Source organism: Patiria miniata, unplaced genomic scaffold, assembly GCF_015706575.1.
Source record: "Patiria miniata isolate m_02_andy unplaced genomic scaffold, ASM1570657v1 HiC_scaffold_20, whole genome shotgun sequence".
NCBI lineage: Eukaryota > Metazoa > Echinodermata > Asteroidea > Valvatida > Asterinidae > Patiria > Patiria miniata.
Window position 1 is genome coordinate 11686499 of NW_024037059.1, and position 16187 is coordinate 11702685.

At 51.9% G+C, this 16187-nt stretch overlaps 1 protein-coding gene across 1 annotated transcript; it reads right to left on the reverse strand.

The window, feature by feature from the left end:
- Positions 1 to 6262: 6262 nt before the first annotated feature.
- Positions 6263 to 7132, reverse strand: LOC119727804 (formin-like protein 5). Its single transcript, XM_038199870.1, has one exon. The coding sequence runs from the start codon at positions 7130 to 7132 to the stop codon at positions 6263 to 6265; it is 870 nt and encodes a 289-aa protein (XP_038055798.1).
- Positions 7133 to 16187: the final 9055 nt, after the last annotated feature.

Genomic DNA, 16187 nt, shown 5'->3' on the forward strand with positions numbered 1-16187 from the left:
CTACCGGACCCCATTTTTGGAGTCCGAAGGACAATGGGGTCAGAGAACCAGACTAGGGGAGTGGGAGGCCAGCCTCAAAATCATGCGGTTGAATATTGGAACTTTCTGTTACTGCAATAACTCTCACCTCGTGAGAAAAAAAGTAAGCCATGTAAATGACGGTCCAAAATTCTAAAACGAGGGTTGCAAATTTTGTTTTTGTAACTTTCAAGGAAATGAAATCGGTAGCACCTAACACCGCTACTATGGTAATACCTTCCAAGATTTGTTAATCATTTTTTACTAATGAAAACGAAAACAATCGGGCCGCTTTCAAAGAAAAACTAACCATTTGCATTTTACTCTAGCTGACGCAGGGTGGTTCAGAATAAAGGAAATCCACTTTTGACAGCAATTTTCACCCACTTAGTTGAATTATTTTAATGTTTCTTCAGTACATGTAGTAGCGCATAACCCTTTAACCATGCATATAGTGAAAACAACTAAGTAAAAGTCGCAAGATAAGTGATACTATAATGCTAATTTGAATACAAGTCACCAAAAAGTCTTTTCCACGTGTTATTCTATGTAAATTTGACGTGTTTGTAGTTCACAAAAATTAGAAACCTTGCCAACAAAATGTTTTGACCTGGTAACTTTTACTGAGGCTGTGTGATTATTCATGTCAGGGTTAAGATCATCTACCCAAGGAGCTTAAGTCTTCGATTCATTGTGAATAACATTAGGCCAACACAACAATCAAATTACACAGAAAAATAGGAAGTACAATTAACAATCTTGTTTGAAGTGTGCTAATTTTGTTCAGATAGCTGAACTCAGTCAAAAGGATGGAATGTATACTTCCGTGGACAAACAGGTTTCACACATGAAATATTTAAACTACCATAGCTCAGAGACAGAATATGCAATTGCAACTATTTGTTCGTCACTTATGCTTAACCCTAAAAGAGGCCGGGCGGAATCCCTCAACTTCTTCCGCGATAGCCTCAAAAAAATTTTTTTTTTTCGCGCCCCGAGTTGTTATGACTTTTTAGCTTCGAGCCTTGCGCATCTCTTGATACCGAAAGCATAAAAATCGGACAACGGGTTGCCGCGCATCGAAAAAAATTTCCGGCGCTACGCGCCGTGGAAACGTATAATTTTCCCATGATGGCCGAAAACTTGGAGCAGGGCGGAATCCGCTCCCCCCCCCCGCCCGGCTGAGAGATGGTAAAAACAACCTGGCCCTTTTAGGGTTCAAGGCAAGAACTTTTATAGCTACCAATCAAACGGTTTAAATATGTTATAAAAAATAAGTGACAATTGATGTCAAATGTGGATTTTCTTCATTTTGAACCACCCCGTATATCCCTATTGGTCATAAATACTACGTGTTGCGGCAAAGTTAACGACCGGGGAGGTTTGCAATGACATCATGGGTGATCCTGCATTCCTTCAAAAGCTTTCGGCCGCCGCACGCACCTTCCGCCACCGTCTTCAGCGCTGTATCGACATTGGGTGACACCAAGTCGAAAGTGGCACATTCTGAAAGTGAGTATTATATTCGTATTGCGTCTAAATCTCATCCTCTTGCACAAAGTCGCTCCATGAAGTTTGTTATGCCTTGTAAACATAACCTCAATTTTTTATTTAATGCCATTGGTAAACAACGTAAGTCAGTGGCGCAAATCTGGGGATGACTAAAATCAAAAAAATTGCTCGGCCTTGGAAATTCAAAGGGGGGATGCTGGACATCACATGACACTAGTGGGCGCTGGTCATTATACCGATGTACACCTTATACATGTATATACTTACGACCCTTAATCTTACATCAAAGCTGAATACATTTTTGCTGTTGGGAAGTAAAACAAATACCTCGAAATCCGTCTTTTTCGTTACTCACCACGAAAAAGTGGGAGGATGATCCAACAGCCCATCTCCCCTGGTCAAAAAATGTGTGCGTGTGTGTGTGTGTTCCTGTATTGTATTACGCTCAAGGACAGACACCAAATGGAGCACAAAGGGCCCATTCATCCTCGAACGACGGTGCCTATTGTCCTCGAACGCAGGTTTGTGCACTAAGTCTATGGGAAAGGTTTAGATCAGGGAACAAAGGAAAACACAAAGCCAATACTCGGAAGCATAGCAAAAAACGACTGTGTGTGTGGCTAGGCATTACATTCACTGCGTGGACTTCCGAACAAAAGAGGTCCACATAAACCAGCTAGAGGCGGCGTTGTGTGGACTTGGGCAAGTCAACACAGTGTCTCCCCATTTGTGGCATTTAGAGGCATTTTGGGGTTAGGTTCATCCGTGGCAAAATGAAGAGAAACACTAAAGGGAATCGTAGACAAAAAATTGGATTGAAAGAGTTTTCACAGTGAGAGTAAAATATTTTTTTCAAAGGTTTTTCTTAACTACACAAAACCAAGGGAATGTCCACACTTGGTATGTAACGCAAATGCGCGCGCGTGTGTGTGTGTGTGTGTGTGTGTGTGGGGGGGGGGGGGATTTATACCCCCCCCCCCAATTTACGTCCCTGAAGAGAGTTACTTATGATCAAAAGTAGGACTTTTTTTGTGCATGTGCTGGATATTGCTGGTTGCGTCCCGGATGAAAAATGGGAGAAAAAAATATAACTTTGAGTGGCCATATCATGTCATCCTAGCCCTAGGGATCGCTGCCCACGTAGATTAGTAAAATTGAATGAACGGAAGCCCACTGGTTCAGGCTTTTCCACAAATTACATGTTTCAACCAAATGGTAAATTAATCATTATTAGATGTATAAGGTATCACAGTATTCATGGAGATCACGTTGGAGATCACGTCATAGGCACTACAGCGCACACTGTCCAAGGGTGATAAAAGAGAACGCACCTGTAGTGTTGCAGCAGTTGACGCCGTTATGTCATTACGTCAGGTTCACGTTTTGGACTCCTTTTGTTTTTGGATCCAGCTCATTCGGACTTGAGCTCGTTTGTACTTGAGCGCGCCTGGACTTTCGCTAGTTTACAGTGCATCCGAGGATATTCGGACTACTACTCGTCCGGACCAGATGTTATCTGGACATCGCCTTTTGGGACAACTGAGACTCTGAAGAGGCTTTAGTCATCCCTACTGCGCACTTTATTTTCGGACTTGAGCTCGTTTGTACTTGAGCGCGTCTGGACTTTCGCTAGTTTAAACCCGAGGATATTCGGACTACTACTCGTCCGGACCGGATGCTATTTGGAGATCGCCTTTTTGGGACAACTGAGACTCTGAGGAGGCTTTGGCCATCCCTATTGCGCACTTTATTTTCGGACTTGAGCTCGTTTGTACTTGAGCGCGTCTGGACTTTCGCTAGTTTAAACCCGAGGATATTCGGACTACTACTCGTCCGGACCGGATGCTATTTGGAGATCGCCTTTTGGGACAACTGAGACTCCGAGGAGGCCTTGGTCATCCCACTGCGCACTTTAGTTTCGGACTCGAGCTCGTTTGTACTTGAACGCGCCTGGACTTTCGCTAGTTTAAACATGAGGATATTCGGACTACCACTCGTCCGGACCGGATGCTATTTGGAGATCGCCTTTTGGGGACAACTGAGATTCTGAGGAGGCCTTGGTCATCCCACTGCGCACTTTACTTTTGGACCTCAGCTCGTTTGTACTTGAGCGCACCTGGACTTCAGCTAGTCTTAACTCGAGGATATTCGGACTACTACTCGTCCGTACCGGAGGTTGTTTGGAGATCGCCTTTTGGGGACAACTGAGATTCTGAGGAGGCCTTGGTCATCCCACTGCGCACTTTATTTTGCAAGGTACGTTTTATACATTTAATACTCATTCATAGTGATATTTTATTGCAGGTTTTCAAGTAGCCAATCGACGGAGTATGACCAGTTAGGCTGTATAGGTGCACTGTCTGTGCTCTTCAACAAAAAGTGAGAAAGTCACTTTTTTAATTTATATTTCTAAGACACAAACTACAATCTGCTTGAAAAAAAAAGGTTTTTATTTTTTTCTTCGAGCCCAATGTAATTTGAATTTATGGAGTAATTAAACTCTTAAAGTGGCCGATGTATCCAATCGATAACTTTTGTGTTGTAGCAATTTCAATGAAGAATGAATGCATTTCAATGACAGATTAACATGACGATTGGCGAAGCTTAATTGCGTCGTCGAGTTGACCCCGCGGGCCTTAGTTAAGGAATCACTTTCGAAACAAAACTACAAACTTCTATCCAATAGGTTCAGAAAAATGAGTTGGAGTTTGGAGATGGGTAATAGCAATTTTTCAAAGAAAATTAAAATTTGTCTGAATCAAAGACAAGCATATCGGGGTACATTTTCGTGCACTAACGCTACTCCCATTCAGCATGAAGTGCATATAGCAACGAGCCTACACAGTGAGTAAAAAAGGACGAAAAGAAACCCAAATGGTGCCCAAAGGATGTTTGTGTTCAAAATTCCATAACTGCAAAAGTACATGAGCGATATGAATGATTTTTTCACTGAAAGAAAGCTTATTAATTTGGCTTTCATATCGTAGATCTGGCAAGTGCTACATGCAGAACTTCTTTTAAACATATGGGGCACCATTTGGGTTTTCTTTTTTACTCACCCTGTATGTAGACAGCTCACCACTGCACTAGGCATTTTTTTTAATTTTTGATAATCAGTTTGTTCTCAGGCATCCATGACAGTAAGGATGCAAGGCGGATAGCAATGGAAACGTTTGTAAAACATCCTATTCAGATGAAAGCATGCTGGCAGAACTTATCTTTACATCTTTGCAAAACCAACCAATTATTTTTGGATTTCCTCTAACTGGACTGTTTTTATCAGACCCCACCCACTGTCTTCATTTTACTTGTTATATTTTCTTTTTACATTTTTTTCTGACAGAGGTGTACAAAATGTAGTAATTGCTCTACGAATCTCTGAAATACGGGTTTTTTTTCACCTGGAATAGCCTTTAGGTGCCGGCTGGACTCGATTTCATACAGGCCTATAGTCTAGAAACTCATTTTTGGATTTTTTAAAGACCAAAATGGAGTTAAAATGAAGACAAAGTGGTTAGGGTCTGGAAAAAAACTACCTATTTTCCATTCGAATCTTTTTAGGGGGCTGCAAATGACCAAATGCCCAGTTAAGTTTATTTTTCCATTTTTTTAAATCAGGTTAAACTCTTCTCTCTTTTTTTTTTGGGGGGGGGGGTTCTGTTCCGACAGCCTTTTAGTTAAAACGGTAAAGGTTCGGCGGTCGCTCACCACTGGTGGCCGGTCGGATAATGCACTTCGAACCAATATAAACATTTAAAAAATTCTTTCGTCCCGTGCGCACGAGGTCGAAGGAAATCAGCACGGCTCCTTTCCGTACGAGTGCCAAAATAACCATGTGCCTCGGGTACCATCCACCAAATTTCGGATCGAATCTCGGAGCTGAATCGCGCCTGGCTTTACCGTGGCTGACTCCCGGGCTACGCCGGTGTCATATGAAAATCCGACTCCTTTGAAAATCGGACTCCTTTTCCCTATAATTGTTTAATTCCTCACACGTGACAGGCCTCTATCTTATATGTATTCCTAAAAATAGTATATCATCGTACTTACGCATGCGCAATACTACCAATGAGTCCATAATTCATGGAGTCGGATTTCACACTACACCATCGTGCAACGGACGGTCACGGCCGGGGATTGTGCGTACTGGGCCCGGGCCGCCCGAGGCGAGAATCACGCTGGGCGCTATATATATCGGTCAGCGGCAAATACTACATTACCGTCAAGCACTACTTAAACTTTCGAAGATAACGAAAGCAATATTAACATTCTCGATATTGTAGCGTAGAACAATTCTGGGGTTCCTCACACGCACTCAAACGGAACTCCAACACAGGTATACTCGTTTCTGCTGGTTCTAGGCTGTTTATTCCTCACAAAAACGTAAACCGCAAGACACAACTATTCTCTTCAGCAACGAGGCAACAACAATACTACTGCGCATGCGCCGCCCGGAAGAACGGGCCTCCCCGGCCGGCCACCAGGGGCTCCACTGCGCGGCTCCACCGTGGAACCGCGCTGGTGCCTCTGGCGGCCGACCGGCACGGACGCCACAAGCCCCCTTTGAGGACCTTGTTTGTCCCCAAACAGAGCGCCGGCATCCGCAACCGGACAACCAGAAAGACCCGGCCCGGAGGCGCATGACACAACAAAATTACTACAGCATTAAAAAAAATAAATAAATGCAAAAATGGCAAGGAAAGAACAAGAAATCAAAGAACAAGTCTAAGGTTTAGTTGGTGGGTGGCGGCCGGCGCTGGAACTCCGTTTGCCGGAACAGCTGCTCCCAGAACTCTCGGGGGACGCCATCGGGGTAGCGCGGGGGCGGAGGCGTTCCAGGGGGCAGCATTCCTCCCAGAGAAGGTTGAGCGGACGCGGAGGGATCTACGAAGTGCTTGCCGTACTGCTGTCCCTGGTACGTCTGCAGGAGACGCTCAGGCACTTCATAGGTGTGGACCACCCGTGTCCGCATCAGCCAGTGGCCGACCTCATTTGCTCCATGGACTGTCCTTTCGAGCCGCCATTCGTCCCGCGCATGCTCGCACAGGGGTTCCAGCATGTGCGTGGCGGCCTCCCTGGTGGTGTCGTCCGGGTGGAGGGCGCCGGCCGTCTCCAGTCGCAGCGAGGTCCCGTCCGGAAGGCTCACCCGAGACCCGGCCGGCAGAACCCTCCGCTGGCCATTCCACGGTTGGACCGGAACCTCAGGGGACATCGGGGGTTCCGTCTGCATTCCGCCCTCCGCCTGTGTCGGCTGGGGGCGACTAGGGCTTGCTTCCGCTGCCCTGCTGAAGCGAGGACGCCTGCCCTGGGCACGGCTCCAGGGAATCCGCCGGTCGGGACTCCGCCAGGGTGGTGGCTGGCAGGGTCGCTCAGCCCGGTCCCGACTCCGCCGACCAGGCGACCTGCTCTGTTCAGGGCGGGAAGGCCGGGAGGACCGCTCCGGGTGGTCGTGGCCCCCCGGCCCCCCTGACGACTCTGGACTTACCCGTCTTCTTAGTGGCGGCGGCGACGGAGACCGTCCTGCCGGACCACACCGTACGAATGGAGGTGGGTATGGGGTCCCCTGCCGGGAGAGATGAGGCGGGGACGGGGTCTGTCCCATGTCGTCGTCACTGGCGTGCACCTCCAGCGCATCGGCCTCTGCCATCACCACGGCCACGCTGTCTCCTTGGCAGAACCGGTGGTGTCTGGCGCGGACATCGGCCCTAAAAAACCGAACTCCGCATCCTCTCTGGCAGGGGTATGGGCGCTCCGGTTGGAGCGCCACTCACGCGGTGTTTAGGTGCCCCTTTAAGTTCCTCTTCCTCACGACCGTCTGGTCACAGTGCGGGCAATGAATCGGGGCCGGGTCCATCCTGCAGGGGGAAGAACAAGAAGAGCATTTGGTTATTTGTTGGCAATAACGGCTTTGTCGGATTATCTTCTGGCCACCCAGGGTGACTCTCCCAGGAGCCAGCGCCGATGGTGGTGAAGAGGGCTGTCCCCCTTCGGGCTCGGCCAATTCAGCATCGGATCCGGCGTCCTCGCTGCCCGGTCCTTCTGGGGCAGCAGCCGCCGTTGTCTCCGGTGGCAGTGTCCCCTTCCCCGTCTGAACTGGTAGTGGTCCCTCCTCGGCTAACTGACAACCCACCCCGGCCGGCGGGTCCTCCCGGGTAGTGTCAGTTGACGGACTCGGTGGTAGCGTCACCTCCTGGTCTTGGGTTGGTGGCGGTCCCCCTTTTGGCAGGTTCTGCGCTACGCGCCTCCACCAGTCCACTTCGGCGTCGCACAGATACGGCTTAAGCCGGTTGGAATAAACCACCTTGGCTTTGGCTCGAGGGGATTTTTGCACGCGGAACGTGACATCATCGATCTTCTGTGTCCCACCAGCACTGCAACTTGGGCGTGCGACCCACTTTCTTGGAGGGGGTATACAACCACACAGGTTGGCCAGGTCTATAGCTGGCACTTTCTTCTCAACGATCGTAATGTCGCTTTTGATATGTCTGACTCTTCCGCAGATGATGACGGGCAAACTCGTGGGCGCGCTCTATCTTTGTCCTCAACCCCTCCACATATTTGTGCTCTGGTGCGCCTGCCTTTGGTTTCTCCGGCTGGCCCACCACCAGGTCCAATGGAAGTCGCACTTCTCGGCCGAACATCAGCATTTTTGGCGTGAATTTTGTGCTGTCGTGCTGGGAGGAGCGGTACGCCATCCTCACGTACGGTAGGTGTTCGTCCCAATCGTCCTGGTTCTCATGAACAAACAGGCTCAGCATCGTTTTGACTGTGCGGTTGAACCGCTCCACCATCCCGTCGGACTGGGGTTGGCGTGGTGCGGGTCTTTTGGACGCCGAGCAGCTTACAGGTGCCCTGGAAGAGCTCGGCTTCGAACTTGCTCCCTTGATCCGTGTGGATCTCGAGGGGAGCTCCAAACCGGGTGATGACCTGTTCGACGAGGACTCTGACGACAGTCTGAGCGGTCTGGTCCGGGATCGGAAACTCCTCCACCCACTTCGTAAAATAGTCGGCCACCACCATGATGCTAGAATTCCCTGTCCTTGTCCTCGGAAATCGACCCGTGAGGTCGATTGCGAGGCGCTCCATCGGAGCCCCTACCAGGTACTGTTGTGGGGCCTTGAGGGTTCGAGGAGGTGACTTCTTTGCGACGTTCCGGGTAATCCCCGAATGTCCTGAAGTCCTATTGTCATGCGCGAGTCGCAAGACGTCGTCGACTTTCACCCATGGTACCACGACCTTCCATACCGGCGGTTCGTTATTGGGCTGCTCCCACTTCACCTGCAATATGCCCTGGGAGAGCCGTAGCGTCTCCCACTTAGCCCACCAGTACTTCAGGCCTTCACCCAGCGCCGAGACGTCCCGCAAGCTGGGTTTGGGGACCCCGTCTTCCAGCCACTGCACGATCTTGTCCAGCTCTGGGTCACTACGTTGTTCCTGTTTGAGTGCTTCCTGGTCCCAGGCTTCCAGGAGCCCTTCCGTGGTGGTGGCTTCTTCCTGCCCAGCCCCCGTAATGGCTCCCACCTGCACCTGCCCTGGTTGCGTCTTCCCAGCATCGCGCGACTGGCTCAGCTACAAGTCCACATCGAACTCGTAGCACCTCAGCCTCTGAATCCACCTGGCCGTCTGCCCCTCGGGTTCGCGGAAGTTGAACAGTCATCGCAGCGATCCGTGATCCGTTCGGAGCAGGAACCGTTTACCAAGAAGGCAGTGTTTGAAATAGTGAACGAAATGGACCACGGCCAGCAACTCTCTCCGAGTGGTACAGTAGTTGCGTTCGGCCTTAGACAGGGTACGGCTGCCATAGGCGACCACTCGTTCACCATCGTTCACCCCTCCTGCGACAGCACTGCTCCGATGGTGCAGTAGCTGGCATCTGTGTCCAGGACGTAGCGGCGCTCCGTATTCGGGTAGAACAACACGGGTGCGGTGGTCAATGCGTCCTTGAGGTGCTCCAATGCTGACTGGCAAGCACTCGACCAGGAGAACGCCCTTTGGCTCTTGGTGGTAAGGGCATGGAGGGGGCGAGCAATCTCGGCGAAGTTCGCAATGAAGCGCCTGTAGTAGGACGCAAGGCCTAGGAAACTCGGTACTTGAGTCAGGTTTGCTGGTTGCGGCCAGTTCCTGATGGCTGCGACCTTTTCCGGATCCGTCCTTACTCCCTCGGCCGACACGAGGTGACCCAAGAAGGTGGCTCGGAATCGCTCAAGGACCGTGGTCAGCCGCTTGTGGTGTTCCTCGAAGTCTGGCCCCCACACGATCACGTCATCCAGGTAGACTACCGCCACCTGCCACTGCAACCCCCTCAACACAGGGCATAACGGTGAACTGGTACAGGCCGTTCTGCATCCCAAAAGCCGTTTTCTCCCGGTCACCCTGGTCCATGCCGACTTGCCAGTAGCCACTGGCCAGATCAAGGGTGCTTAACCACTTAACCAGCGTCAAGGTTGTCCTCGATTCTGTGGATGGGGTAGGCGTCCTTCATCGTCACCTCATTGACTTTCCGGTAGTCGACGCAGAACCGGACAGACCAATCCTTCTTCTGGACCAGCACCTACGGGGATGACCAAGGGCTGTGGGAGGGCTCGACCACGCCATCCTGCAGCATCTGTTTTACCTGCCGGTTGGCATCTCGCCGTTTATGTATCAGCAATCTCCTCGGCGGTTGACGTTTAGGCGTTGCTGTCCCTGTATTTATTGTGTGTCGGGTCAGTTCGGTCTGACCAAGTTTGCCGTCCGGGCCAGTGAATGCTTCAGCGAATTCCGTCAGCAATTCAGCCAGTCGGGAAGGTCAAGGTTCGCGGCTCCTCGCTCCAGGAGGTCATGCAGATGGGGCGGTACCTCTCTCTGTGCATCCGTCCTCTGTCCGGTGTCACCCAAAGGGAGGTGGTTGACGGCAGATCCTTGTTGCCCGTCCTCCAGCTCGATCACATCCAGACCCTCCATCGGTGAGAAGAGAGCCAAGCGGCTGCCTTTGTAGACCGTTACACGGTCAGTCCGGCAATTGTCCGTAGCCTCCAAGCTGGGGTAAACCATCCCGACTCCCATCCGTGGTTCAGTCTTTATCTCCCCCGTGAGGATCGCCTCGTGACCAGCTGGGATTATCATGTTCTCCGTCACCTGCACTCTCGCCACCATGGGTTTGTTGCGTAACACCTCCCAAGGGGACTGCCTTCCCGTTAATGATGACAGCGTTGTCTCCCCATCGCCATTTGCAGTGATACTTTGACAAGAAATCAATTCCGAGTATCACGTCTGGCTCGATATCGGCCACGGTAAAGGTGTGGTTTGCGCGCAGATCCCCCACTTGTAGGTCGAAGTTGCCCCCCCCCCCTCTTGTCGGCATGGGGCTGCCGTCCGGCATCCTCAGAGCTGGAGATGACGGAAGGAGGTTCGGTCTCTTGGTACCGGGCCAAGCGTTGTAGATTCGCTCCGAGATCAGACTCACTGTTGCTCCAGTGTCTAGGAGGCAACGCACTGGTTTCCCCGTGATCCTCCCCGCCATGTAATTCGCCTGAGACGTCCCACCCGAGGCTGGCCTGGCCCGAACAGCCGGCTCCGGAACAGGAAGTCTCGGTATTTCCTCTTTCTGTGGTCGTGGTTGGAAGAAACAGACTGCCGTTTCTGATGAGGGCAGTACCGCCTGATGTGTCCAAATTCGTGGCACCCATGTCACTCCACCTGCGCACCTGGTGTGTACACGGCCCAGGCAGCCGATTTGGGTTCCTCGGCAGGTTCCTCGGCAGGGGTTGGAGGAGGCTGGGCTACCGACCTCACGTCCCTAGCCATCGGTTTCCCTTTTCTGTTTTGCGCTTGCGACTCGAGAAATGCTTCCATTTCGGTCGCCAGAGTGACTGCTTCGATCAAAGTCGTCACTTTCCTGGAGAAGATGTGACGCTGCAGCTGTTCCTCTTGCAGGGCATTGCGGAAAGCCTCGACCGCCAAACCCTCACGGGCCTGTGTGGGCAGCTTCGGGTAGCTCTTTAACACCAACCGTCGGATGGATTGTCCTAGGCTACTGAGTGACTCGTCTCGGCCCCTCGTACGCATAGACAACTGAGCCCGATATAGCGGAATCTGTGCTGTCACCCGGAACTGCTGCTCAAAGTTTTCCAAAATGGAGGAATATTCCTTCCGCGTTCTCGGTACCATATCCGCCAATGCCTCCTGAGCCGGTGCCCTTTAGGTGAGATGCAAGGAACATCGCCTTCTCCGCCTCGCCCCACTGATTGACTGCTGCAACGCTCTCGAAATGGCTCAAGTAATCCGACCATGACGAGATCCCATCAAACTTGTTGGGGAGCATCAGTAGTCTCCGACCCCCTGGCCTGAAGTGATCAGGCGTTGTAGTCCCCCGCTTGACTGGCACTTGGGGAGCGCCCCCCCCCCCGCCTGTTTAGGGGCCGCCCAAACATTGGCAGAAACCGGGTCTTCCCCGGGAGCACCGGGTGGTGACGTCCCAGGGGATCTCCCAACTGCAGTGGTGTACGGCCGAGCAGCCGGGTCGGCTCCGCTCCGTTGGATTGTGTGCGGAGCAACCGTGCCGGCTCCGCCCCATTGGCTTGTGTGCGGAGCAACTCTGCCCAATTGACTCCCGTGCGGAGCAACCTCGTGGGTTCCGCACCATTAACTTATGTGCGGAGCAGCTCTGCCCCATTGACTCCCGTGCGGAGCAACCTTGCCGGCTCCGCGCCATAGACGTCCGTGCGGAGCAACCCTGCCGGCTCCGCGCCATAGACGTCCGTGCGGAGCAACCCTGCCGGCTCCGCGCCATAGACTCGTGTGCAGAGCAACTTTACGGACTCTCGTCCATTGACTCGTGTGCGGAGCCCCATTGACTCACGGGCGGAGCAACTCCACGGGTTCCACTCCATTGACTCATGTGCGGAGCAATTCTGTCGGCTCCGCCCCATAAACTCCCGTGCGGAGCAACCTCGTCGGCTCCGCACCATTGACTTGTGTGCGGAGCAGCTCTGCCCCATTGACTCCCGTGTGGAGCAGCCTTGCAAGCTCCGCGCCATAGACGTCCGTGCGGAGCAACTCTGTCGGCTCCGCCTCATTGACTCGTGTGCAGAGCAACTCTATGGACTCTCGTCCATTGACTCGTGTGCGGAGCAACTCCACAGTATCCACTCCATTGACTTGTGTGCGGAGCAACTCTGTCGGCTCCGCCCCATAAACTCCCGTGCGGAGCAACCTCGTCGGTTCCGCACCATTGACTTGTGTGCGGAGCAGCTTTGCCCAATTGACTCCTGTGCGGAGCAACCTTGCCGGCTCCGCGCCATAGACGTCCGTGCGGAGCAACCCTGCCGGCTCTGCGCCATAGACGTCCGTGCGGAGCGACTCTGTTGGCTCCGCACCATTGACTCGTGTGCGGAGCAACTCTACGGGCTCCCGTCCATTGACTCGTGTGCGGAGCAACTCTGTCGGCTCCGCCCCATAAACTCCCGTGCGGAGCAACTCTGTCGGCTCCGCCCCATAGAGTCGTGCAGTGCGGGCCTGCTCCGAGTGGATGTCAGGACTCGCTGTACTGCGACAGTGGGGACGAAAGTACTGCTGGGGGAGATCCGCGTCCGGTTGTGCCCCCTGATGCGTGCTCGGACCGTTTCCTGCCCCCGCTATATGGGCAAATCCAGCCTGGGGGCGCCGAATGGGGGGCCTCACCAGTCGTATCCATGTAAGCACCAAGTGGCGCTTCCATGTAGGGCCTAGCACTATTTTCATGAGCGTAGGGATTGCGGGTTGCCCCAGGACGAAACCCCGCCCCCGCTGCATCAACCAGCACAGCTCGGGATCGTTCCGAATGGAACGAAACGTCTGCTGCGCCAGCGTCTACAGCACGGGGCGGCCCCTCGTGGGACAGGGTACCAGTCATTGATGATTTATGGTAATGAGCACACCCGCCCCCGCAGGGGTAGACGTTCTGCAATGAATAAACCCTCCGCCCAAGTCCCGAAATTCCACTTTACTATTCCCCACATCCTCCCTCATGAGAAAATCCGTCCCCAGAAACCCCCTTGTTTTCCCTTTCCTCCCACCAAAATTCCCCGGACTATCCCGCAAAAAGGATTCCAACTCGTCCACCGTGACGAAGGTACTGCCGGCCGATCCACTAGACGGGCCCCCACTCCGTGAGCCTGCACTCCAGCCTGCCTCCTCGCCGTTTGGCGAGTTAGGTGCCAGACTTCCGTGATCTCCTGAATTCATTGCAGAAAATATCTGAAAAATTCACCTGTTTTTCCGCCTTCTGCGTGCCGCCGCTGCCACCAATGTAGCGTAGAACAATTCTGGGGTTCCTCACACGCACTCAAAAAGGACTCCAACACAGGTATACTCGTTTCTGCTGGTTCTAGGCAGTTTATTCCTCACAAAAACGTACACCGCAAAACACAACTATTCTCTTCAGCAACGAGGCAACGACAATACTACTGCGCATGCGCCGCCCGGAAGAACGGGCCTCCCCGGCCGGCCACCAGGGGCTCCACTGCGCGGCTCCACCGTGGAACCGCGCTGGTGCCCTCTGGTGGCCGACCGGCACGGACGCCACAATATCTATTCTTCTTCTTCTTTCATTCATTCATTGTCATGATGACTTGATAAGTTGGGCCCAACTGTCCCTGTCGAGCAAAGTGTTGGAAAGAGATGGACCACTCAGACCAGTTTCTAGCTCGATGGATGTTTTCAGGGTCATGTTGGGACGACCTTTTCGTCGAGGGGCTTCAGAATTCCAGAGGAGAACTTGACTAGCTGGCTCATTATGTCGATAAACGTGACCGGCTAGCCGAAGGCGACGCTGTCTGATAGTGGTGGAGATAGGGGGAAGGGCACCATACAAAACAGAGTTAGGGAGATGTTGTTGCCAAGAAACGTTCTGAACAGCCCGCAACATCCGTGTATAGGTGCCATCAATGGACGCAGAGATCTGTTTGGTCAGGGTCCAGGACTCGCAACCGTACAGGAGGATGGATTCTACTGAGGTCTTGAAGATCTTAAGTTTGGTGGTCTTGGAGATCGAGGATCTCCATACTTTGGTCAGTGAGAACAGAGCAGACCAAGCTTGAGCTTTTCTACACTCGATGTCATGAGCTGTGTTGGTGTAGGAGCCCAGATACTTGAAGTCATCAACTTTATGGAGCTTACTGCCATCTAGTGCAGTGACGTCATCAGAGGTTGATGGGTTGATGGCCATGTACATGTACTTAGTCTTCTTTGCGTTAAGAGAGAGACCAACGGACTTGCAGCAAGCTCCTACTTGATGGAGGAGAGATTCGGCATCAAGGAGGGTGTCTGCAAGCAGACTAATGTCATCTGCATAATCTAGGTCGGATAGATATTGGGCAGGGTGTCTACTACTCCTACGGCGTGAGAGGGTGAGACCATCGGTTACACTTAACGCTGTCCGTAGGGCATAATCCAGAACTATGATGAATAGGTACGGGGCGAGAGGATCACCTTGAAGAACTCCAGTGTTGATCGAGAACGAATCTGATTCACCTTCGGGAGTGAGAACAACAGCACTTGTATCTTCATACAAAATTTTGATGGCATTAGTGGACTCCTCCGGGATACCGTAAGCATGCAGGATCTTAAACATTGTTGGTCTGTCAACAGAGTCAAATGCTTTACAGAAATCGATGAAAATGATGGCAGCTTCCTTCTGGTGGTTACGAATTTCCTCAATAAGGCGCCTGAGGGCAAGGATTTGAAATGAGGTTGAACGTAGAGGCCGAAAGCCACTTTGATTGGGACGGAGCATCTTCTCAACTTCCGGACGAATGCGATTCAGAAGTAGTCGATTGTATACCTCGGCAGCAGTTTGAGAGAGGCTGATTCCCCGGTAGTTGTCTGGGATGGTGAGGTCCCCTTTCTTTGGAACTGGGACGATGCCGGAAAAGCCCCATTCTGGAGGGCGGTTGCCTTCTAGGGTTGCATTGCAGAACCTTGTGAGATATTTCTTAAGTTTAGGAAGCCTCCAAACTTCAATAGGTATGTTGTCCAGACAGGAGCCTTGCCAAGCTTCATTTGTTTAATGGCTATGTTGACCTCGGCTTTGGAGAATTTGCCAGTTGGGATGTTAGGGTTTGGATCAAAGACGGGATCGATGGAGACTGGGTCATTGGAGGCATTATCAGAGCTGAGAAGCTTCTCAAAAAGGGATTTCCAAGAGGCAAGTCGATCATCACCTTGAATGAAAACGGTGTTTGGTCGTTTACCAGAGAGCTGTTTCACCAGTGCCCAGGCATTTTGGATGGAGTTGGTCGATTCCCACTCATCAAAAGCACTGAGGATGTTGTTGACTCTGAGGTCTTCTTGCTCGTCATACACACTACTGAGGTTGGATTGAGCAGCAGGAAGATTGGTTGGTAAGGAGGTGAGTACCTTTGTTCGAGCTACATTGACTGGTGTCGATGATGCAATGCTAGGTGGTCGTTTGGTTTGTGATGGAAGGAGAGACTTCCCAACACTCTCACACACTTTGACGAAGGGGCCATAAGATTGGTCGTCAGGGCACAATGAGGACCACTCATGGGTGATACGGTCCCCAATAGAAGATGCAAGTTCTCTATCTGAAGCCATTGTAGACCAGTTCAGTCTAGGACGGGCAGTAGGTTTTGTGGAACTGTTCTAAAGACGGCAGGACTCAAGTGTAGCATTCACGA

Bases quoted from the DNA above. Each gene is read 5' to 3' on its own strand.
- LOC119727804 (XM_038199870.1), bottom strand. From the start codon at position 7,132: ATGGGACAGACCCCGTCCCCGCCTCATCTCTCCCGGCAGGGGACCCCA.